This window comes from Pteropus vampyrus, unplaced genomic scaffold, assembly GCF_000151845.1.
Source record: "Pteropus vampyrus isolate Shadow unplaced genomic scaffold, Pvam_2.0 Scaffold167, whole genome shotgun sequence".
Taxonomy (NCBI): Eukaryota; Metazoa; Chordata; class Mammalia; order Chiroptera; family Pteropodidae; genus Pteropus; species Pteropus vampyrus.
The window spans coordinates 155,942-182,922 of record NW_011888948.1 but is presented as its reverse complement, the minus strand read 5'-3'; the positions used below and the strand labels follow the sequence as shown (position 1 = coordinate 182,922).

Genomic DNA, 26,981 nt, shown 5'->3' with positions numbered 1-26,981 from the left:
AAAAGACTATTCTTTTCCCATTGAATCATCTAGGCATCTTAGTCAAAAGTCAACTAACCATAAATATAAGGGGGTTTGTTTTAGGACTCACTTCTATTCCATTGATATTTTTGTCTGTCTTTATGCCAGTACCACATTGTCTTGATTACTATATGACTTTTAGTGTCTGCTTGCCAATTTCTACAAATAATTCAGCTGGAATTTTGGTAGGTGATGTGTTGAATCTGTACAATTTAGAGAGTGCTGCCATCTAAACAATATTAAGTCTCTCAGATCACGGAGGATGTCTTCCCACTTATTTACATCCTCCTTTCAATACTGTTTTGCTATTTCTGGGTACTTTTACAATTTTCAAGTTTTACAATTTTCAAGTCTTGTATTTTTTTAAATTACTATGTTTTCTTTTTGATACTACTGTAATGAAAATGTTTCTTAATTTCATTTTCATATTGTTTATTGCTAGTATAGAAATACAACTAATTTTCCTATATTGAACTTGTATTCTATAACCTGCTGATAATGATCATTACTTGTTTTACTAGATTCTTTATGATTTTCTTTTTATGAGATCATGTCACCTGAGAATAAAGATAGTTTTATTCCTTTCCTAAACCAGATGCCTTTGATTCCTATTTGCCCTTACAGTACAGTGTTGATTAGAAGTAGTGAGAGCAGGACATCTATGTCTTATTGATCTTTGGGGAAAAACATTGTCTTTCTCCATTAAATCTATTAGCTATCAAGTGTTTTTATAGTTGCCTTTTATGAGGTTGAGAATATTCCTTTCTTTTCCTAGTTTACTGAGTATTTTTAATCACAAAAGGGTGAATTTTGTCAAATTTTTCAGAGTCTATTGAGATAACAATGTGGTTTTTGTCTCTTTTCTATTATATAGTGTGTTATATTGATTGCTTTATATATGTTGAACTCATTCTGCATTCCTGGAATAAATTCACTTAGTTTTGGTGTAGAATCCATTTCATATATTGCTATATTTGGTTTGCTAGTATTTTGCTGCAGATTTTGTCTATATTCATATGGGATATTGGTCTGTAGTATTCTTGTGAGGTCCTTTATTTGTTTAGGTTTGGTGTTAATTCTTTTAACATTTGGTGGAATTCATTGGTGAAGCCATTTGGGTCTGGGATTTTCTTTGTGAAGTTTTAGTTACAAATTCACTGTCTTTAGTTGCTATAACTCTATTCAGACTTTATTAATTTTCTTAAATCAATTTAAGTAGTCTGTATCTTCCTAGATATTTGTCCAGGTCATCTAGGTTATCTATTTGTTAGCATATAACTCTTCACAGTATTCTCTAATAACCCTTTTTATTTCTATGAGATCTCTAGTAATGCCTCCACTTCTTGATTTTAGTAAATTGAGTCTTTTCTTCTTGATTTGTCAAAAGAGTTGGTAATTTTGTGATCTCAAATAATTAACCTTTGTTTTTGTTGATTTTTCTCTATTTCATTTATTCCTATTCTAATCTTTACTAGTTCCTTCCTTTTGCTTGCTTTGGGTTTAGTTTGGTCTTCTTTTTCTAGTTCCTTATGATGAAAAGTTGTTACTGATTTGAGATTGCTCTTTTAATACTTCATGTGCATTTTTATTAGAAATTATTTGAATACAAACAAAATCTGAAGAGCAATATTTCAAAAACAACCATACTCTCTTCCTTAAACATGTTAGTTTAAAAAAAAAAATCAAGTGCTTCAAACTCATCAAGTCATATATATTAAATATATACAGCTGTATTGCAATCATACCTCAATAAAGTGGTTTGAAATTTTTAAAAAACATATAGTTCAAAAATAAATAAAATTTTTAAAAATATCAAATGACCTCTATCAAATGCAGAGGGTGGATAGGGCAAAGGTTTCATGTGGATCTTTTAATAACTTCTTGCATTATTCTAAAACAAACTCATATCACCTAGCTTATTATTTTTAGAAGATTCATATTCTTTTTAGAAATTACCAAGTTGATTTTTTTTAACCGAATCTTTTATTTGGGGATTGGAGAGATTGGCTATATATTATTTAATATTTCTTGGTGCATTATTATTTGCCTGAACTTAAAGTGGTATCTCTACAGTATCATTGTCAACCTACATGCATTTAACTTAGGCCACCACTCTCACCAATCTATTTTTTTTAATTTTTATTTTTCAACTACAGTTGATATTCAATATTATTTTATATTAGTTTCGGGTGAACAACATAGTGATTAGACATTTATATGATTTACAAAGTAATCCCCCCCAATTAGTCTAGTATCCAACTGGCACTATACAGTTATTATAATATTATTGACTGTATTCCCTATGCAGTACTTTACATGCCCATAATTATCAATTTGTACCTCTTAATCCCTTCATCATTTTCACCCAGCCCCTCAACCCTCCTCCCAAATGGCAACCATCTGTTTGTTCTCTGTATCTATGAGTCAGTTTTGTGTGTTTATTTATTTTGTTCTTTAGATTCAACATATAAGTGAAATCATATGGCATTTGTCTTTCTGTCTTATTTCATTTATCATGATACCCTCTAGGTCCATCCATGTTGTAGCATCTTTCTTCTTTTTTCGCATAGGCGTTTAAAGCTATAAATTTCCATCTAAGCACTGCTTTAGTTGTATCATAAATTTCAGTACGCTCTTGTTTTCATTTCTCCCAGAGTATTGTCTAATTTTTGTGATATCTTCTTTATAAGCACATTGGTTATTTAGAAATATGCTGTTTAATTTCCACGGTTTCCCAAATTTCCTTGTTATTGAGTTCTAATTTCATCCCATTGTGCCAGAGAATATACCTTGTATTATGTATGTTTTAAAAAATGTACTGAGATTTGTTTTATAGCCAAGACTATGATCTGTCGTGGACAATGATCTATGTACACACTTGAGAGTTGTATGTTGTTATTGCATGGAGTGTTCTTTGGATGTCTGTTAGATCTAGTAGGTGTACAATGTTGTTCATGTCTTCTGTTTCCTAGTTCATCTTCTGGCTAGTTCTATTCATTACTGAAAGTGAGCTATTGAAGTCTCCAACTATTATCATTTGGTTGTCTACTTTTTCAATTATGTCGGTTTTTACTTCAGGTATTTTGGGGTTCTGTTGCTAGGTGCAGATTGAGCCTTTTATCATTATAAAATATCTTCCTTTGTCTCTAGTAATATTTTTTTTCCTTAAAGTCTATTTGTTTGACGTTAGCATATCCACTTCACCTGTCTTTTGTTTATAGTTTGCATGGTATATCTTTGTTCAACCCTTTAATTTCAAACTATTTGTGTCTTTGATTTAGAGGCTGTCCCTTGTAGATCCAGCACATGGATCATGGATTTTTATCCATTCTGTCAAACTTTGTCTTTTCATTGTCATGTTTAATTCATTTATGTATAATGGAATTACTGATAACGTGTAATTATGTCTGCCATTTTGCTATTTGCTTTATGTAATTCTTTTTTGTTCCTCAATTCTTCCATTACTGCCTGTTTTTTGTTGTTAAATATTTTCTAGTGTTTCACTTTAATTCTATTCTTACTTTTATCATATTTTTGAGTTATTTTCTTAGTAGATGCTATGGAGATTACAATTAACCTCTTAATTTACAATCTAATTCAGATCAATTCCAATTCAACTTCAACTGTATTTAAAAACTTTGCTACTCTACAGCTCAGTTCCAATAGCCCATTGCTTTGTGCTATTACTGTAATGCTAATTACATATTCATGCATGATAAGCCAATCAACACTGTATCATTTTTTATAAATGTCTTAAATGAGACAGAAGAATTAAAAACAAAAAATATATATTTATACCGCCTTTTAAATTTACCTATATTGTTATTTTTACTAGTACTCTTTATTTCTTCATATGGATTCAGTCAATGTCTTGTGAAGAGTCACTACTGAATGCAAGGAAACAGGGTTGATAAAGCATTCCCTAATCATTCCTATAACCCAAGTGTTATCTTTTCTGAATTGCTTTATTAGTATCAACTGAATCAGTATTCATCATTATCACTAATGTATCTGTTTACCAGCTTTTTTGCTTTAAAATGTGTTTCTATATCATACAGATATACAGACTATTATGTAGTCAACAATACATATCTTTATAGACACACATGAGACACTGAGATTGATGTTTACTAGTTAAATAACAGCTATTTTATTCAGACATTCCCCAAAAGAAGATATAATGGACAACTTAGAGCCATGCTGAAATCTTGGAAAGAAAAAAATACTTTTTTCAAGTGTAATTAAGTATTTCCAAGGCAAGTGATAAGAAAAGCCTTCTAAATCAGTTTTGGCCTTTATCCATATACTGGTTTATAATACTGTGTGCATATGAGGGTGGGGTATACTCACACAATTATAAATCGTTGGGGGCATAAATTATATCTTGTACTTAGTATTTCTTATACAACTTAACTTAGTAGAGGTTACCCAACAAATGTTTATGAAACTGAATTGTATTTCAGTTTCTAAAAAAGGTACTACTTGAGAACTAACCATAATATCTAACTAATTTTAAATCTAATGATTTATAATTTGTCACACAATCATGATTCTTACCTATCCATGTTGAGCAGGCAAAAGGAAGATATTTAGTTAGGAGAGAACTTAAAATAGTGAAGAAAATATCAGTGGTGGTAATAAAATGCTTTTTATAATAAAATTTTGAGGAACAGAGAAAATAGGGAAAATATGAACTACTACTACTTTAACAAAATTTAGGAAATATTCTTATATATTCATTTTTAAAATTTATATTTATTTTTTGTTCATACAGACAGTACACATAGATATTCCCTCTAAAATTCAAATAGTACATACATCCACCATGACAGCTAAAATAAAAGACAATTCCAAATGTTGATTTAACTGTAGAGCAACTGCTAATGATATAGTGTTTACGGGAGTATAAACTGGTACAGACTATTTGGAAACCTTTTTTGCCATTAGCAAAGTGGGGAAAAATATTCTTAACTCTAGAAGGAGGCAGTAAATATTTGGGGAAAATAACAGTCCTTTACAAAAAGGAACATATAGGAAAAGTAACAAATTTGATGTTTGAGGGAATATAAGAGGAGTGAATTGAATTTGAGGTATTTTGGGGTGTATAAATAGAAATAAAAATAATAACAGTTACTATTTGAACGTATATATTCCTTATGACCCATGCATTCCACTTCTAGGTGTATATCCAAACAAAATGCATGCAGATGTACAATAAAAGCCATTTTCAAGAATGTTCTCAGAGATTTGTGATAGCCAAAAACCGGAAACAATTCAAATTTCCATCAATAGTAGAATGAAGCAATTAAGATATATTTATATGATGGAATGTTATACAAGAAATACAAGGGTATGAATTTGTCTAGAGCTTTTTCCCCTGTGATATATGTGTAGGTACATCTGGAATTGCAAATGGTTTTTTTTTTTCAATTGTTCAAGGCTTTTTTAAATTGAAAAGGTAATGAATTTACACCATTTAAAAATATTCAAACACTACAAAGAGCTGTATGGCAATATCAACCTTCTGGAGTTAGTCTACCTCTATAATTTCTTGTACATTTTTCTGTCATGTGTTTATATGTGTGCATATCTGTCCTATTTTCAAAGTGGCTTTGAAAAAATCACTCAAATGTAGCATTTCAGGAATTTGAATCTTCAGCATTCTATCTGGTGGTAAGAAGATATACAACAGTACTTTGAATACATAATCACCATAGTTTACTAATGAAAGGGAAATCTGAGACTAAAAAGTCAGAATTCAACTTCTATTTCTACAAACATTTGTACAATTTTTGACAAAAACACCTTGCTTTGCATTAAGCTAAGAACATATAAGATTATGGGAAAATGACAAAAAATTTTGCTTTGCATTAAGCTAATGTAAGAACATATAAGATTATGGAGAGAATGACTTTGTAAAAAGCCTCCTTTTCTGTTATTACTGAGGTTTATAATCAGATTTATTTTCTAAAACTCAGTATTCTGTGGATAATTTTCAATTGAATGTATTTCCCTGTTTACTCAGTGCTGCTTACAAGTTATTCTTTATTTTCTCCTCACTTTGGCCCAAATTTGATTTCTTAAAAGTCAACAATTTCTACAGGATACTAAGAAGCAGGAGTTGACTAACTACAGAGTCCCTTAACTAGAGAGTTAGGAATTATTCTAACTGTAGAATATCTAGAAGTTAATAGAGTATCAATTATTTTTTAGGCCAGAATCCATCAAAATCCCATGAACATTGTTTCATTTCTTCAAGATGTTCTCTATAGAGTTTGATGATCTTGTCCTTCACAACAGGTTTAAATACAAACATATTTTACTATAAATATGTTTTATAAATATAAAACACTATAAAATATTATTATTATAATTTATAATATTGTCATATTGGCTTGATTTACATGAAAACATTTTGCTATTCACCTTTCAGATGAAATTATTTGTCAATAAAACACAAAATAATTTTACTTTCTTGAGAAGAGAGATATACATCGAAAATGAACAAATGAAATAATACTGGCCCTAGTCATTCAATACTACTACTATTTGTGTGCCAAATATAAAAATAAATTCTAGTTCGTTCACATTCTCTGGAACTTTTTTGTGTTTTATTGACATTTTAGGAAGCTTTGCGTTTCTTTACATAGACTACCTTAAAATGTGCACATCATTTATTAGTCTGATTTTATTATCTCTTAGTAGAACAAAACCAGCACAATATTTTGCACATAGATCGTACTTGATATGTGAAGTTAATTTTTTTTAAGTAGCATAGCTGAATCTTCATCATAATGCTAATTTTTAAAAAGATGTGCTTATAACAATGTGATAATATAAGCGAGTTTTCATATCTGTACCTACTGTATAAAGTTTCTATCTCTAAGGAAATAATGGTTAATACTGTAATTGTTTTTGAAAGTATTCGATTTTTTCATGAAATGTCACAGAAAGTGGCATGGTGTAGACATGTAGGAGAAACAAACTAATGGAAGAGACTGGTTTGTTTAAATTTTAACTTTTCCAAAAGCCTCTAAGAATGAGGAATTTAGCAAATATCTATACTATTTGCCAGGCAAAACTACAGAGCAGTTAGAGGACCAATTTGTGCTGTGAATATTTTATGATTAGAGTATGGGTTATAATTCTGGAGCACAAGATTATCACAAAACTGAGCTATTATTTCAGAGTTTTGGTAATCTCACTCCTAAGATACTAAACATTTATAGTTTGGCATTTAGTTATCAGAATTTTTAATGCATATATTTATAAATTTATCAGTGTGATCACTTTTTAAGTTCTTATATCTGATTTTTGGTTATTAGTAAAATTTTTCCTTCTTATTTCCATTTAAAATGAATATAACTTACAATGTGATAAATTTTGATTGAAAGTAGCCTTAGGGAAGAGCTAATCTCAGAAAATAACATTTTAGGATTTGTTTTAGGTGGTATAGAAAGGGAGAAGCACCCTTACTTTCATTTGCTCTGCTTTTTTGGCTTGTTCCTAATATCCACTGGACAAAAAGGCTCTGAATATTTTTGAAACAATTCTCAGTCAAAAGTCCAACCAAAGAGCTTGATACATGGGCTTATCACATACATATCAATGAAAACGATGAAGGCCTCTAAATAAGGAAATTTAGTAACTTATGGTTTATTTATTCTAAATTTTTTAAGTGAAGATGATCTGAGTCAGATGAAGAAATACCTTGTTATAATCATTCATTTAGTCTCCTCTGAATTCAAGTTTATTTTATACATTTATATAATGTGCAACATGATTATTTCATCCATGTTGGTAATAAATACTTTGTTTTCCAAAGTTTAGGTGTCAATAAAAAATCTAAAATGACACTAGAAAACGTTACAGTCCACACAGAATAGAATCTATTCTCTGATCATTCTGCATGTTTTATTTTATTAAAATCTCATGTTTAGATGATGCCCCCAGGAATAAAAGAGTATGAGCCTCCTAAAATCCACTACTCCATAAAAGCAATAAAAATACAGGCAAAACCCATCAAGATTGATTTTTTTCAGAACTCTAGAAACTAACCAAAGGCTTGCAACAATTTATTCGAGGAAAACAGCTGAATCCTTATAAGGCCAGTAAGCTTTGTGCCATTTTACTTTGCCCTATTTTCTCTCCCCAGCTTCATGGTAGCCTTGAAACCAACAGCCTCAAACTTACAGAAGTAAAAACCAGAACCTTTAACTGATCCTGAAAGGGACAAAATGGGTTTAGAGTCTCACAAAAGTCCCATCTCCAGAGCATTATCATTATCTGACTAGTCTGATAGTTCCCTGAAAACGCCAACTCCCAGGACTTGCCTTTATTTGACCTCAGAGCTCTCTCACAGAAAATAGCTTTCACCTCATGGAGTGAGCCTCAAACAATCAGTGGTTAACATATCAGTTGCCTGAGGTGATGATAACAACTGGGGAAACAAGAAGCTGACCAAACAGCAGAAGAAACCCGGAGGAGGAAAAAAAAAAAAAAGAATTACAAATAATGAGGATAGTTTTAGGATAGTTTAAATGAACTCTGCCACAATGTCAAGCTTACCAACATTCCCATCCTAGGGGTACCAGAAGGAGAAAGGAAGAGAGCAAGGAATTGAAAACCTACTTGTAGAAATAATGTCTGAAAACTTCCCTAACCTGGTGAAAGAGAGAGACATACAAGTCCAGAAGTGCAGAGTCCGAAACAAGATGAACCCAGAGGCCTACACCAAGACACATCATAATTAAAGTGTCAAAGGTTAAAGATAAAGAGAGAATCTTAAAAGCAACAAGAGAAAAGCAGTCACTGACATACATGAGAGCTCCCATAAGACTGTCAGTTGATTTATCAACAGAAACTTTGCAGGCCAGAAAGGATTGGCACAAAATATTCAAAGTGACAAAAAGCAAAGACCTACAACCAAGATTACTTTACCTAGCAAGGCTGTCAGTTAGAATGGAAGGAAAGTTAAAGAGTTTCCCAGACAAGAAAAATCTAAAAGAGTTCATCACCACTAAACCAGTATTACAAGAAATGTTAAAGGGATTTCTTTAAGAAGAAAAGATAAAAAATATGAGAAAGAGAACATGAGAAAGAAAAAATTCTCAAAGACGAAGGCAAACACATATTAAAAGCAGCAGACAATGAACTATCAAGTTAATACAAAGGTTAAAAGGCAAAAGTATGAAGATATGTGTAATTGCTAAAATAAATTAAGGGATACACAGAAACACACAAAAGAAGTTAAAAATGACTACAAAAACATAAATGTGGAGGGGGTGAGTAAAAATGGTAGTAATTTCAAAATGTGCTTGAACTTAAAAAAGACTGCTATAAACATATCCTGGCATATAGGAAGCACATGGTAACCAAAAACTCAAAAGCTACAAGAAATAAAATAAATAAGATTACAAATATAATACTATAGAAAGTCATCAACATACAAGAGAAGAGTATAAGAGAATGTACACACACAAAAAGAGGTTCTATGAAGTAACCTCACAGGATAATCTAATCATAAATTCCTAACTGGGCAGGTCTTGGTAGGTAGTCATGCCCCAGCGCATAACTTCTTTAGTGAAGGTTTTAAGCTAGGCCTTGTCTATTGTTCTTGTGCATCTAGGTTACCACATCTTTGAAATACCAGAAGTAATACCACCTGAAGGGGTATTTCCTACCTCCATATAATGTCCCTCCTTAATTTCAAATGCATAAAAGAAACTATAAAATCGTTATTCAGTGGAGCTTTAGAGGTCTTGCTCCCCACCATATGTAAATTCTCTACTGGTCTGGCCATTCTTATGTTGACAAGAATAAGAAACAAATAGAGAAGAACTACAAAAACAATAAAAAACAACTAACAAAATGGCAATAGTTATGTAACTATCAATAATTACTTTAAATGTAAACGAACTAAATGCTTCAATCAAAAGACATAAAGAAGTTGAATGGATAAAAAAAAAAAGACCCATACATATGCTGCCTATAAGAGACACACTTCAGAATGAAAGACACAAATACACTGAAAGTAAAGGAATGGAAAAAGATATTTCATGCAAATGGAAATGAATAAAAGCTGGGATAGTAATACTTATAGCAGACAAAATAGACCTTAAAACAAGGACTGTGAAAAAAGACAAAGAAGAGAATTTCATAATGATAAAGGGATCGATCCAATAAGAGAACATAACTCTCATTAACATCTACGCACCCAATGTAGAAGCATCAAAATGCTTATAAAGCCTATACTGATGGACATAAAGGGAGAGATCAACAGAAATATAATAATAGTAAGAGACTTTAACACTCCATTGACATCAATGGATAGATCATTCAGGCAGAAAATCAGCAAGGAAACAGCAGCTTTAAATGACACATTAGACCAGCTGGACTTAATTGATATTTTCAGGACATCTCACCCCAAAGCAACAGAATATACATTTCTCCAAGTGCACATAAAACATTTTCTAGGATAGACCATATGTCAGGCCACAGAACAAATTTAAATAAACATAAAGTGACTGAAATCATATCAAGCATCTTCTCTGATCACAATGGTACAAAACTAGGTATCAATTACAAGAAGAAAACAAAAAACCACGCAAACACATGGAGGCTAACTAACATGTTATTAAAAACTGAATGGGTAAACAATTAAATCAAGGAAGAAGTCAAAAGATACCTTGAGACAAATGAAAATGAAAACCCAACAACTCAAAAAGCTATGTGACATAGCTAAAGCAGTTCTAACAGGGAAATTTATAGCAATACAAGCCTACCTCAAGATTCAAATAACAATTTAATCTTATACCTAAAGGAACTAGAAAAAGAACAAACAAAGCCCAAAGTGAGAAGATAATAACAATCTGAGAAGAAACAAATGAAATAGAGTCTAAATAAACAATACAAAGGACCAATGAAAATGGGAGCTGGTTCTTTGAAAAGATAAAATTGATAACTTTTAACAAGACAAATGAAGGAAAAAAAGAGAGGACCCAGGGACAATAACACACATGAAACATTCCTATCATAGTGATGCTTTCTTCTGGAATACTCCTTGAAGGACCTGCTTGAGGCACTTCTTGAGGAGGTATCATTCTTTTAAAAATATGTCCATTGTGGTTTGCTTGGTTTTTTTTTCCCCCCAACACAGAGTTGCTTGTAAGCAGATAATGTACCATAAACATTCCTTTCTATTAATGAAAATCTTTCAGTGTTAGGGTCCATGTTTTCAAATTTTTAAGGAGCTTGTTGACATCTGCAAAACTTTTTGCTAAACCCTTCACTGTGAATTTTCTTGAGGGTTCTTCCTTTTCTTCTCCTATATAGTTTCCTTTTCTCTTGCCTCTTCTTCAGCTATGTGTTCCTGTCCTAGTTCCAACAACTCCACGTTCGTTGGTTAATTCCTCAGGAACCACCTCTAGGAGCTCCTCAACAACATCCTCATCCATGCCCAGGCTAAAGTTGTTTGCCATATCAACCACGGCCTTGTTGATTTCTGCAACCTCCTCATCTTTGGCAAACCTTCTGAAGTCATGGATAAACCTCTTTAGTGTTTCTTCCAGATGCAATTCAAACACTCTCTGGTTACATCACCCCAAGCCCGAGCAAGGTTCTCGATGCAATCAGAGATGGTATAATCTTTCCAGAATTGCATCAGTGTCTTCTCAGTTACAGCAATAGCCTGGGCAAAGGTCCTCCTCAGGTTAGGAAGACTTCAGTAAAGCTGCTATAACTCCTTGATCCATTAATTGATTGGATCAAAGAAGTGGTATTTGGAGGAAGAACCACTACTTTGACATTGGGACAAAGATCAATAAAAGAAAAAGAATGTCTGGAAGCATTATCAACAATAAGCAAAATTTTAAAAAGTATATATTATTCCCCAAACAGTACTTCACCATTTTGCTGGCACAGCAATTCAACAGTGTATCTTTGAAAAGAAGCTGGGTCATCCATGACTTCTTATTGTTTCTGTAGTACACTGGCAGAGTGTGCTTACTAATATGCTTGAAGGCCCTGGGGTTCTCACTGTGCCAGGTCACAAAGAGTTTCGATTTGTAGCCTGCAACATTGCCCCGAAGCAAGACTGTTATCCTGTCCTTAAAAGCCTAGAAGCCTGACTTAGTTTCCTTGTGGATAAAAGTCCTTTCAGCCATCCATTTCCAAAATAGGGAGGTTTCATCCATATTGAATATTTGCTCTAGCATGTAATTCCTCCATAATCAGTTTATTTCGTTTTCAAAAATTCTTCAGTCGCCTTCACATCAGCACTTGAAGACTCACCACTTGCTTTCATATGACACAATAAATAACAATTCTTGAATCATACAAACCACCCAGAGCTAGCAGTAAATTCAACATTATAGTTGGGTCCATCCTCTTCTTTCAACATCGCAAACAAACCTTTTGCTTTGGCTGTGATCATCATGGTGCTGAGAGAATTATGCTTCTGTGTCTGGTCTTCAATCCAAGTCATTAGAAGTTTCTCCATGTCTGATATAAGCCTTTCTTGAATTCTTATCAGTGTCATTGCCTTCAATGAAGTAGATCCTTCAACAGCTTGTCACTTTGTTCTTGTTCTTCAAGATTGTAGCTATGGCAGAATGGGACATACCTGACTGGCAAGCCATAACCACCACTGATTTTCTATCTCAGTTGTCCTTAATCACTTTTAATTTAGTTTCCAGATCAATTACTTGATGTGGCCTCTTATTGGCAACATTAGTAGTAGATTTTGTATGCTTAGCGGCCATGATGAACAAAATAACATGAGTTTAAATCAAGCACAAGAGAAAAGGATGCTATCAAGAGAGGTGGTAAACAGGAGATGTATGAGGCTGCTGTTGGTGTGACACAATATATTGTTACAGTAAACTTTTTTTTATGTAAGTAGAAAAACTTCACCTTAAAATAACAATAAAATGTATAGTACACACATAAACCAGTACCATAGTAGTTTATTATCAAGTATGATGTACGGTATGTAATTTATACAACTGGCAGCACAATAGGTTTGTTTACACCAGCATTACCAGTAATACATGAATACTGTAATCTGTTATGCTAAGATGTTACAATGGCTACGATGTCACTAGGCAATAGAAATTTTTTAGCTCCATTATAATCTTATGGGACCACTGTGGTATATATAATCCGTTGTCAACCCAGATGTTGTTATGGGGCACATGACTATATATACAGATCAGCTCAGTAACATCAATACTTACTTCCAGACTTACTCATAGCATTAAAAAGTATTAATAGCATGAGTCTGATTTACTTCAACACTTCTATACTTAAGAGAAAACTCTAGGCCCAGAGGCTTCACTGAACAAGTCCTACCAAATATTCAAGGAAGAAATAATTTTAAGTTTATACAGATTTACCCAGAGAATACAGGAAAAAAAAAGATATACTTCCAAATTTATTTTACGAGGTTAGCATATCTTTGATACCAAAGACAGGATATTAGGAAAAAAATTATAGGTCAATCTCTCTCATGAACACAGACTAAATATTAAATCTTTGAAAAGATATTAGCATACCCAAATCCAGCAATATATAAAAAGGGCAACATATTACAACCAAATTAGGTTTATCCCAGGAATATCAGTTAAACATTAGAAAATAAATGCAAATTATTATATCGAAATTTAAAGGAGAAATATAATCTCAAGAGATGCAGAAAAAGAAACTAAAAATATTCAAACACTCACTTAAGGCAAAAAATTCTTAGCACACAAGGAACAGACTAGAATTTCTTTAATCTTGTAAAGAATACCTATAAAAAGTCTATAGTAAACATCTCACTTAATGACCAAATGCTACGAACATTCTCTTTAAGACCAGAATGAGGATGCTTACCATTATTACTTCTTCTAGTCAACATTATATTGGAAGTCTTAGCATAGTAATGAGAAAAAAAAAAAGCATTAGATTATAAAACAAGAAAAAACTTATTATTTGCATATGATATTTTATACATAAAAATTTGAAAGAATCTACAAATTACTAACAATCATAAAGATATACAAAACTATTATTATCCAGCAAGACTTCTAGGCATTAAACCAATATACAAAAATATACTGTTTTTCTATTTACCAAAAACAGAACATGAAATTTCATACACACAGATACACACACAATTAATAATAGTATAGATATGCCAACCTCAAGGATTGAAAGACAATATTGTAAATATGTCAATTCTCTCCTAAATTATCTATAGATACAAAATAATCCAAATCAAAATCTCAGCATGTTGTGTATGTGTGTATATTGATAACCTAATTCTAAATTTTATAAGTAAATGTAAAGGCCAAGAATATCAAGATGCTCAAAGAACAACAAAGTAGGAGAGTTTGCCTGCCCAGATACCAAGACTTCATTTAAAGTCTCAGAATATTTTTGGCACAGGAATAATCAAACAGACCAATGAAACAGAATTAAGAATCCAGAAATAGTCCAAAAAAATATATGGTCATTTAATTTATAACATCAGTATCACTGTAGAGCAACAGAAAAATTAGTCTCCAACAAATGGTATTGAGATAACTGGGTACAATACATATAGAAAATTAATCTAATTGGACCTATGCTTGATAAGTCACAAAAAACAATTTCAGTGGGTTTTAGAATAAAATGTTCAAGGCAAAACTATAATTTTTAGAAGGTTATGTAGATAAGTATTTTCATTGCCTCAGTGTAGGAAAGAATTTCTTAAGAAACAACAATAATTCTAGAATGGAAAGAACTGATCAATTTGACCACATTAAAATTAAGAACTGTTCATTAAAAGACACTAAAGAGAATGGAAAGACTAATCAAGACAGAAGAAAAAAATCATTGTATCAATGACTGACAAAAGGTTTATGGCCAGAATATATATCAGGAGTGTTGAAGAAGAAAGAAGAAAGAAGAAAGAAGAAAGAAGAAAGGGGGGCAGGGAAGAAAGAGGGAGGAGGGGGGGGAGGGGAGAAGGAAGAAGGGGAGGAGGAGAAGGAGGAGGAGGAGGAGGAGGGAGAGGAGATGATGATGATGAAAAAAAGCATCATTCATAATAATCCCAAACTAGAAAACAGCCAAATGTCTATCAAGAATAAAACAGAAAAGGTAAAGAAAAATACTGAGGGACATTTCATAATGATAAAGTAAATCATGCACCAAGAAGACATTACACTTATTAATATCTATGCTCCGAATCAGGGAGCCCCGAAATTTATAAACCAATTACTAACAGAACTAAAAGGAGAAACAGACCAAAATACTACTGTAGTAGGGGATCTAAATACCTCATTGTCAGATATGGACAGATCACCCAAATAGAAAAGCAATAAGGAAATAACATCTTTAAATGACATATCAGACCAACTGGACATAACTGACATTTACAGAGCCTTCCATCCCAAAACAGATGTTTATACATTCTTCTCTAGTGCACATGGAATATTCTCAAGGACTGACCACATACTGGAACAGAGATATAGCCTCAACAAATATAAGAAGATTGATATCATACCAATCAGTTCTCTAATTATAATGTTTTGAAGCTAGAGATCAACTGCAAAAATAAAGTGGGAAGAACCACAAATACATGGAGATTAAACAACATGCTACTGAAGAATAACTGGATCAGAGAAGAAATAAGAGATCAAGAGATACACAGAAACAAATGATAATGATAGTGCAACATATCAAAACTTTTGGGACACAACAAAAGCGGTCAAAAGAGGAAAGTTCTTATCATTACAGGCCTATCTCCAAAAACAAGAACAAGCCCAAATAAACAACCTAATGCTTCATCTTAAAAACCTAGAAAAAGAGGAACAAATGAAGCCTAAAATCAGCAGAAGGAAAGAAATCATAAAAATTAGAGCAGAAAAAAATGAAACTGAAAACAACAACAACAACAAAAAACTATAGAAAAACTAAATGCAACAAAGAGTTGGTTCTTTGAGGTTAATAAAATTGACAACCCCCAAGCTAGACTCACTAAAGAAAAAAAGGACACAAATAAACAAAATCAGGGATGAAAAAGAGTGAATTATGACAGACACTGCAGAAATACAAAGGATCCTACAAGAATACTATGAAAAAGTATATAACACCAAATTTAATGACCTAGAAGAAATGGACAAGTACTTAGAAAGATACAACTTTCAGAGACTGAATCAAGAACTGGAAAATCTAAACAGACTGATCAGCAGTATGGTAATTGAAACAATCATCAAAAACCTACCCAAAAGTAAAAGTCAAGGACCAGATGGCTTCACCAGTGAATTCTACCAAATATTCAAAGACGATTTAATAACTATTCTCCTCGAACTCTTCCAAATAAATCAAAGAGGAGGCAATACTTCACAACTCATTTTATGAGGCCAGTATTACCCTGAAGCCAAAACCTGGTAAAGATAACACACAAAAAAGAAAACTACAGACCAATATCTCTCACGAACACACGTGCAAAAGTCCTAAATAAGATACTAGCGAACTTAATACAGCAACATATTAAAAAGATTATACACCACAATCAAGCAGGCTTCATCCCAGGGGCACACGGATGGTTCAACATACGCAGAGTGATTAATGTGATACACTACATAAACAAATTAAAAATAAGAATAATACAATCATATCAACAGAGATGGAAAAAGCCTTTGACAAGATATAGCGTCCATTTATGATCAAAACACTTAACAAAATCAGTATAGAAGCAAAGTACCTTAACATAATAAAGGCCATATATGACAAGCCCTCAGTCGACATTATACTAATGGTGAAAAAACTAAAAACCTTTCCTCTAAGATCAGGAACAAAGCAAGGTTGTCCACTATCGCCACTGTTATTCAATATTACATTGGAGGCCCTAACAAGTGCAATCAGGCAAGAGAAAGATATAAAAGGCATCCAAATAGGAAATGAAGAGGTCAAACTGTCACTATTTGCGGATGACATGATTCTCTATATAGAAAACCCTAAAGACTCCACAAGAACACTACTAGAAACAAAAAGCAAATACAGTAAAGTTTCTGGATACAAAACCAATGTTCAAAAATCCATAGCGTTCCTATACTCTATTAAGGAAGTGTCAAAAAAGAGAAGTGGAAAAACAATTCCTTTTGCAATTGCAACAAAAAGAATAAAATACCTAGAAATAAAGCTAATGAAACATGTGAAAGACCTACGTAATGAAAACTATAAGACCCTATTACAAGAAATCTAAGATATAAAGAAATGGAAATATATTTCGTGTTCTTGGATTGGAAGAATCAACATAGTTAAAAAGACCTTATTACGTAAAGTGTTATGCAGATTGAATGCAATCCCAACAAAATCTCATCAACATTTTTTAAAGAAATAGAACAAAAAATCATCAGATTTGTATGGAAGCACAAAAGAGGCTGAACTGCCAAAGCCATCTTGAGAAAAAGAACGAGGTTGGAGGCATCACTCTGCCTAACTTCAAATTATACTACAAAGTGGCAATAATTAAAATGGCATGGTTTTGGCAGAAAAACAGACACACGGACAAGTGGAACAGAATCGAGAGTCCAGAAGTAAATCCATGTTTATATGGGCAAATAATTTTGGCCAAAAAAAGGCCCAAAACATACAGTGGAGAAATGGGACTAGGAAAACCAGAAAGCCACCTGCAAAAGAATGAAACTAGACTGTTGTCTATCACTGCACACCAAAATTAACTCAAAACGGATTAAGGACCTGAATATAAGACCTGAAACAATAAAATGCATAGAAGAAAACATAGGAACTAAACTCAAGGGCCTTGGACTTAAAGAGGATTTTATGAATTTGACCTCAAAGGCAAGGTAAATAAAAGTAAAAATTAATGGGACTACATCAAACTAAAAAGCTTTTGCACAGCAAAAGAAACTGTTAACAAGGTAAACAAAACAACCATCTGAATGGGAAAATATATTTGCAAGCAACGCCTCTGATAAGGGCCTAATATTCAAAATATACAAAGATATGACTCAATGACAACAAAACAAAAAACAAAAAACAAAAAACAAAACGATCCAATCAAAAAATGGGCAGAGGACTTGCACAGACACTTCTCCCTAGAGGACATACAAATGACCAACAAATATATGAAAAGATGCTCGACATCGCTAGCTATTAGGGAAATGCAAATCAAAACCACAATGAGATACCATCTCACACCTGTTAGAGTAGCTATTATCAACAGGACAAGTAATAACAAATGTTGGAAAGGATGCGGAGAAAAAGGAACCCTCATACACTGCTAGTGGGACTGCAAATTGATACAGTTACTATGGAGAATAGTATGGTGGTTCCTCAAAAACTAAGAATTGATCTACCATATGATCCAGCAATCCTTCTACTGGGTATTTACCCAAAGACTTGAAAACTCATATCTGAAAAGATATCTACACACCGATGTTCAAAGCAGCATTATTCGCAGTGGCCAGGTCATGGAAGCAACCAAAGTGTCTTATGATAGATGACTGGCTAAAGAAGCTGTGGTACATATATACAATGGAATATTACTCAGCCATTAAGAAGAGATGAAATACTGCCATTTGTGACATCACGGATGGACCTTGAGATAATCTTGCTAAACAAATTAAGTCAGACAGAAAAAGTTGAAAATCACATGTTATCACTTACAGGTGGGATATAAACCTAAAAGCAACAAACGAACAGGACAAACAGACTCATGGACATGAGCAGTAGACTAGTGGTTACCGGAGGAAAGCGGGGAGAGGGGAGGTAGATGGAGTAAAAGGGGTCAAATATGTGGCGACAGAAAGAAATCTATGTATGGGAGGTGAACACAGAATGTAAATATACATATGGTTTACTGTTAAAATCTACAGCTGAAACTTACCTGATTTTGTTAACCAATGTCATCACCAAAAAAATAAATTAATTAATTAAAGTAAAAATGTGTAAGAATAAAAAAAGAATAAAACAAATTAAACTATTACTGCTTAGTGATGTATAGGTAGATAAATCTATAAAGAAAAGTCTGGAAGCAATTGCCATAAACATAAGGACAGTGGTACATTACTCTCCAATTAAAGAGGGTACTGTGATGGAGAAGGAACACACAGGTGATTTCTAGGGTATTGGCAGTATTCTATCTCAGAATGACTGGGAGTTATAAGATTTATGCTTTATTGTCATATTCTATACATTTGTTTTGTGTACTTTATATGTTATAGTTAAAAATTTAAAACAGGTTTTAAAAAAAGTAAGCTCAGGCATCTACTATGTTTTCTTAGATTCTGTATTTGCCTATCTGGCATCCATTAATCACACAGCCAATTATATTAACTGTTTTCTTATTTTGTGTGTTCTTGATGCTCTGGCATTTGTGGCTGAGCAGGCGAGGGAGACTGCTTCACCCAGGGCTAATTCTTAGAGATAGCGAAAAGGTGGGCCAGGAGCACACGTCTCATATGCAAACCAACAAATTCCAAGTCTACAGCTCCAACCAACATCTCACTGAACTCTTACACACCAAGCCAGTGTTCCCCATGCCTTGTAACAACCCAGAGCCAAGTACCAGCAAACTAAAGACCACTGTAGAGCCCAAAGCTTGCCAGAATTTTTTTATTTTTATTTTTTATTGAGAAATAATTAACATATAACACAGTATTAATTTAAGTGCAGAACACAGTGATTTGGTATGCGAATACATTGTGAAACTACCACAGCAAATTTAGTTAACATCCACCAACACACATGGTTACAATTTTTTTTCTTGTAATAAGAACTTTTAAAATCTACTCTCTTCGCCACTTTCAAATATACAATACAGTATTTTTAACAATTATCACTATGTTGTACATTACATCCTAAGGACTTATTTATCTTTAACTGTAAGTTTGTATCTTTTGACCATCTTCATCCCACCCTGACCCCGCTGCCTCTGGCAACCACCAATCTGTTCTCTGTATCTATAAGAGTTCAGATTTTTTTAGATTCCACATATAAATGAGATTACACAGTATTTGTTTTTCTCTAACTTATTTCACTTATTAGCATAATGTCCTCAAGGTCCACTTATGTTGTTACAAATGGCAGGATTTCTTTCTATATACATACGTACCACAATTTCTTTATCCATTCATCTACTGATGGACATTTAAGTTATTTCCATGTCTTGGCTATTTTAAATAATGTGGCAATGAACATATGGGTGCAGAAATCGTTTTGAGACAGTGATTTTGTTTCCTTCAGATAAATACCCAGAAGTGAAATTGCTAGATCATAGAGTTTTTCTATTTTTAATTTTTTGAGGAACCTCCATACTGTTCTCCATGGTGGCTCTATCAATTTACATTCTCAACAGCGTACAAGGGTTCCCTTTTCTCTATCTCCTCACCAACACTTAAATCTTATCTGCTATGACTATTAAATGGAGCTAATCCTAAGCTGTTTACCCTGCTGTGCCTTTCCTGCAGAAATATCAATAACAGCTTTTGCCTAGGCTTTCTTCTTGCTTCTGTTTCTGCCTCCTGACTAAAACTGATGCTTTCCCTGTGTCTCCCTTCTTTTGGAAAATGTAGCCTCCCCATGTCACTACTCAGTCACCTCTATAAATTAAAATCTCACAGGTACAAGTGAGACGGTTACAAAATAATAATTTAAAAAATATTAATGAAATGGAAAAGACTGAAAAAGAAGCTAAATAGGCAGACTGAGTTTTGAAAGATCTTCACCAAAAGTGTGAATGCATTCGCTCCTTATGGAAGATAAATAGGTAGAAATTAGAGAAGGTAAAGTTAAACTAGGAAAGTGTTGAAACACACAAGAAACCAAAATATCTGAACTTTTCTTCTGATGACAGCAACAGTGAATAGAGCTGGGAAAATTCCACTTGTGCTTGAAGCTCAAATTCCCTAAGGCAAATTTGGAAGTTCTAACAGGGCAGCACAAGCACTCATACATGCTTCTACCACTTCTATCAAGAAAGGGTATAATCTCAAATCAAGCACAAGCTTGAGAATGCAAAATAGTACAGCCACTTTGGAAAACAGTTTGGTAGGTTCTTATAAAACTAAACATAGTCTTACCACACATGATCCAGCAATCATGCTCCTTGGTATTTAACCAAATGAGTTGAAAACTTTTATCTATCCAAAAACCTGCACATGAATGTTTAAAGCAGCTTTGTTTATAACTGCCAAAAACTGGAAACGATCAAGCTCTTCTTCAACAGGTGAATGGATAAACAATGTCGTACATTCATACAACGATATATTAGTCAATAAAAAGAAATTAGCTATTAAGGCACAAAAAGAAATTGTCTTGACCATATTGCTAAGTGAAAGAAGTTGGTCTGAAGGGGCTACATACTGTATGAATCTTAACTATATGACATTCTGGAAAAGATAAATTTACAGGGATAGTAAAAATATTGGTAGTTGCTAAGGGCCAGCGTGGAGCAAGAAGTGAGGGAGGGATAAATAGGTGAAGCACAGGGGATTTTTAGGCCAGTGAAACTATTCTGTATGATACTGTAATGGTGATATATGACAGAATACATTTGTCAAAACCCACAGAACCGTAGAAAGCAAGAATGAACCCTAATGTAAACTGTGGAACTTACTTAATAATAATGTAACAATATTGTTGATTGACTGACAAATGTACCACACTCATATAAGACGTTAATAATAGGGAAACTTTGTGAAAGAAGTATATGAAAGAACCTCTTTGTTCAATTTTTTAACTAAAACTGCTCTAAAAATAAGGTCTATTAATTACAAAAAAGGGAGATGAGGATTCCTCAAAAACAAAAAATGGTTCAGATACTGCTAGATAAAATGAATAACAAATGTCTATTACAGCTTCCCTAAAAACAACAATAGTAACAATGATGTCAGGAAGAATTCCCTCTAGTATAATCCATAAGCCAAAAGACCCACTATATATGACACAGTATCAAATATGTTTACTATATAAAAACCAGAAAACATTGATGAGGCCATAGAAAATTTGGAGCATCAACTATAAGAAAATTAATTTGATCTTAAGAGGTGAAACAGAAATCATCCCATAATATATTTCCAAGAAGCAGTAACATATTCCCAAGAAAGTCAAGATAAGGGACAAACTATGTGTTATCCTGAATTTTTAATATCATGCATGTAAATGACACTTCCTCCTATCAGGAACTGTCTTTGAGTTTGCTTTTTTACTACAGGCACCAATCAGGTGTTGTATGTCCATAGGCAAGCTCTAACTTGGTCATACTTAGAATACTGATAAGTTCTTAGGTTAAGACAAAGAATGCCTGTTGTCAAGTTTCCACCTCCAATTGTTATCTACTTTTGTCCCACCTCCAATTGTTATCTACTTTTGTTCAGTTCCTTCTGTTCTTACCACAGCTATTGGTCTACTCCTACATTACACTTTAGTGTAACTATTTCTTAGTTTTTTGATCCACTGCTTACCATAGCTATCTTTATTGAATTAAGTCCTGACTGGCATAGCTATAGTATTTCTTTAGTCTTTTAAACATTTACTGAGTGCTTCAATTCAGATTCTGCAAACATTTACGAAGCTCCTTGAGGCTCACTTGACTCTCACAGTTATTCCAAAGAAGCTATTATTACCTCCATTTTATAGAGAAGTAAATATACTCAGAAGTTAAATAACTTGTCTGAGGTCACCGAAATCAAATCTAACTCTATCAACCAAGTCCTGTGCTCTTTCCGCTCATCTTTATTTCTCCCTATCAAACTACAAGACACTCTGCTAGTTAGAATTTAAGGCTTTACTCTACCTTCTGGAACCTGTTTTTCAAATCCTGCCTAAAAATCTATCATTTAGACTCAATGACACCACCTGTGTCAAACCTTGCTCTGCTAAGTTCTTCCATTCCCAGCACCTTTTTTTAATATACCACTACTGCTATATAATAGCCATGGTGCCCTCAACAATTCAAGAAAAATTCTGCCTACAGAGTATCATTTGGGGGGGAAAAGAAAGAAGTCTTGAGAGGACACTGTGGTCCTGTTTCAGCCTATTGTCTTCCTCTTTACAGACTACGTATCCTGTAGCAACATCAATGTACTCTAATTAACCGCTTAATAGATTTATGCAATGGACTATATAAACGACGAAGAAGAAGACAGTGACCTGCCTGAGGCAACAATGACAACTGGACATCCCTAGAGCCTCAAAGTAAATGAATATCTGCCATACTGATTATTTTTTTGGGGGGGGGGAGGGGGAGGGGGAACCTTAACACTTAAATCTGACCACAAAAAGAAGTTAATGAAGTTGATGCTAAAAGCTATCTGAGCACATGTGAAAATTAAACCAGGATACACTTTTCCTGCCATGTTTATTCAAAACTGAAAAATTTACAACTCAAGTCAATCACTTTTGATTTTCCAATAGCAAAATTAGCAAAGTAGCTCCTTATCTTGTAAGCAAATCATCCTCCACTATAGATACTAAGTTTGTGAAAGTAACAAAATATGACTGTTTATTTCTTAGTTTCCCAGGGAGGCACTATAAGTAATGCTTAAGAGCAAAAACTTGCTGTGATCTTGAACCTTTCATTTTGTTTCATCTGAAAAATAGGTACAGATGTACCTACCTCACAGGACTGTTGAAAGAAATGAGATCATAAAGTTCTTAGCACGTTTTTTACATAGTAAGCATTTTTACAATATTACCTATTATATCCTTAACTACTGTTTCCTCACTTACAATATTAAAATTCCTACCATATAGGATTGCTATGAGAATTAAGCACATTGCTTGGTGAATAATAGGTTCTTATGAAAGCCCATCATTCCTGCCCCTTTACGGAACTATATAAAGCCATGGTTGTCGAGAAAACACCAGCTTTTCCAGAATTGTGTATTTCCTTTTGGGGGAAGGGGTATGGACAAGATGAATGGAAAGAAAAAGGTAGTTTTATTGTTATGTAATATAGGCAGTCATGAAATTACATAATTAAATCATGACTCCAGTAATCTGAGGTCATGATTTATAAGCATCAAGGTACAAGGTTAAACTTAGTTAAAAGACATTCAGGGACTAGTACATTGTCTAAAGTAAAACAGAACAACTTAGTGGTAACTAAAAATACACACAAGAAATTTAAACATTAATTAGTGAGACATTTTAGAAGTGACTTTGAAAATAGTCTCATTATTTCACTGTCTTATGAAACCAAAACAACATTTTGAACTGGAGTTTAAAACATGAATAAACAGGAAATCTCTGTTGTGATGCTTTATTCTGCTTAAAATTTTGCATTCTTCTGAAATACATGTGTACTAAATATAAGGAAATAAGCATTCCTTACCTGTTGTGTTCCATCTGCACTTACAATAGGGGCAGACAGAAGAGAAATATCACTACTTAGAATTTGAGATGTATCCAGTAGTGGTGGATGTTCTGCCATTATCAGTAAGAACTTAATAGACCGGATAACTCTCCAACTCTGAAAAACAAAAATATATTGCCACTTATGTGTATATTCTTAAAAATATATAAAAATATAATACATTCAAGATTCATCTCACTCTTTAACCTAAAGATATACTCTTGTCAAAGGAAATTTTATAATATTCTGCTGAATATTTTTTCTGTTAACAGATCATTTAAAGAAATATATTTTACAACTAACCGTCAATGTAGACAATAAGACATAATAAAGCCAATATATCAGTAGCTTCTATTTAAATTCCATGTCTCTCTAACTCTTTTATCTCTATACAATATTTTATTTAATTTAACCACCACTACGTTAGCTAAACATTGGGAAAGGTATTTAAATGCAATGAATGAGTAAGGCAACTCTACCACTGATTTTTTTCCTATAAGCAGAGGTGATTACGAAGACCCAACTCTTCCTCATCATACTATCAGTCTATAGGAACTACGTAAGAATTATGATTTTTCACTAATTCTTCAGACATAACAAAATGGTAGAAAAGTTTGCTCAGGATTAAAATATGAACCTTCAAGTTTTAAGTTTTATGACACTGGCCTGATATTCTTGTTTATTATTCTTTTCTAAGTGACACCTACTTTATGGACCAAATCATTTCAATGTTAAAAGCACGTACTTCCAGAAATCTTAAATTGTAAACAGAGTATCATTTATATAAAAGTAAAGGACTTGACGTAAGCAACAATAATCTATGATATACATCGACCAACAAAATATCATCAAATTATATATCGAGATGAGCACAACTGGGCTCAATCACAAATTTTACACAATCTATACTATATTGAAAGGCAAAATAACAAATATTTTTAGATGCTTGAGGCATTTTACAATTCAGTAGTGTTAAAATGTTTGACTTTTCTAAGACATTAAATTCCTGTTATTTATTTTAGAATCTTAAATCTTTGTGGAAACTCTCATAGAAGTTGATTTAACTGCAAAACAATTTCCTATTTGGATATATAAAAAGTGCTATAAAATTTCAAAAACATTCCATGCAGGTATCTACTTCAAGATGTTTGTTATACACAAGACGACAGTATGAAACACTGTTATTTAACTAGCTCATAAAAATGTAAGCATTTAAACATAACATATATAAATATTTATATTATAAATACTATATACGTATATAGTGTTATAAATATATAAAGGGGAAAATGTAACTTCTGGCTTAATCTGTACTGCTATATTTCTTAAAGTTCAATAAAATCACAGAGTACTTTAAATCATGTCAAGTAATTTCACTCTGTGGAATATACACAGAATTATAAAATGAGAAGGAGTCAATGTACTGTTTTTCTTCTTACATGTCACATAATTTAGTTCAAAAAGAAACATTTTAGGGAAGGTAACTCACGATTAACCAGGGTAAGTTTATAAGTAATTCATTTTTTTTTGTAAAGTAATTTAAAAAAAACAACACAGTAATTTTTTATTGTCATTTTATTCTATTTGTAATATTTAATACATATTTAACTGGAATGCAAACCACCATTATTACCTAAATTTTAGAACATAATGCTGAAGATACAAGCGTAGTCTGGTTTCAAGGGGTGGACTGGAAGCTTTACAAATTTTTTCTGAACCTCCAGTTAATTCCAAGAACAGTGCTATTATATATCAGACCTGAAGTCAGATAATATGTTTTAATATTATCATTCCACTTAAGTGTTATCTCTAATTTTATTCTTTGCAAAGCTATAACACATCAAGTTTCATTTATGAATTAATTTCTTGTAAGGCCGTATTCACCACAACATATGCAAAGTAGCTGTTTTATTTCAGATTGCAAATCGTAAACTTCGGTTGGGCAACTGAAATGTTGCATTTAGAAACCTAGAAATTCCCTTCATTCCTGCATAGGAAACAGTCAGCTTCTTCTATCAACTTCTTCTAATTTTGCTACTACTCACTAACCTTGTGACCACAAATACCTACTTGTTTGAAGTTATGCATCTATTTTTGTTTTTGTGGTAATGTAATGTTTGATATATGCAAAAAAAGGAGAGAAGTGATTTCTTGCATTTGCTAATTTCAGTGAAATAATATTGCCCCATGCCCCATTTCAAGCTATCATGATTTAAAAATTGACCTGAAAATTCCTGAATGTTAACAATTAACTTTTGTACACAAGATGGCTCCAGCATCTCACTGTTTATGTCTATATATCAATATTTAACTATCTTTGTAGTAATAATAAAATATTAACATTTTGAGAATTTGGGTAAAGAAAAGTTGAATATCTTTGTATTATTCTTGCAACTTTTCTGTAAATCTGAAATTTTAATTAATGTTAAGTAAAACAATATTTTAAAAATATTAATGCCAGGTAGATTGATCTAAAAATAAAGGTAAAACAAGAAAAGCTTCTAAAAGATAGCATAAAAAAACAACTTCATAATCATGGAACAAAGAAAGATTTTAAAAGAGTATAAATTATATTTCTTAAGTCATAAAGAAAAAGAATGATATATTGAAC

General features: G+C 32.7%; 1 protein-coding gene and 1 pseudogene across 1 annotated transcript in view; both read right to left on the bottom strand.

The window, feature by feature from the left end:
- LOC105298864 overlaps nucleotides 1-12,520 on the bottom strand; it is a 29,567-nt pseudogene extending 17,047 nt beyond the window's left edge.
- FNDC3A (fibronectin type III domain containing 3A) overlaps nucleotides 1-26,981 on the bottom strand; it is a 196,842-nt gene that overhangs the window by 146,006 nt on the left and 23,855 nt on the right. The window contains exon 2 of the mRNA XM_011370296.2: nucleotides 24,350-24,487. Within this exon, the coding sequence (XP_011368598.1) occupies nucleotides 24,350-24,448 (99 nt within the window). The 5' untranslated portion in view covers nucleotides 24,449-24,487. The remainder of the gene's footprint in view (nucleotides 1-24,349; nucleotides 24,488-26,981) is intronic.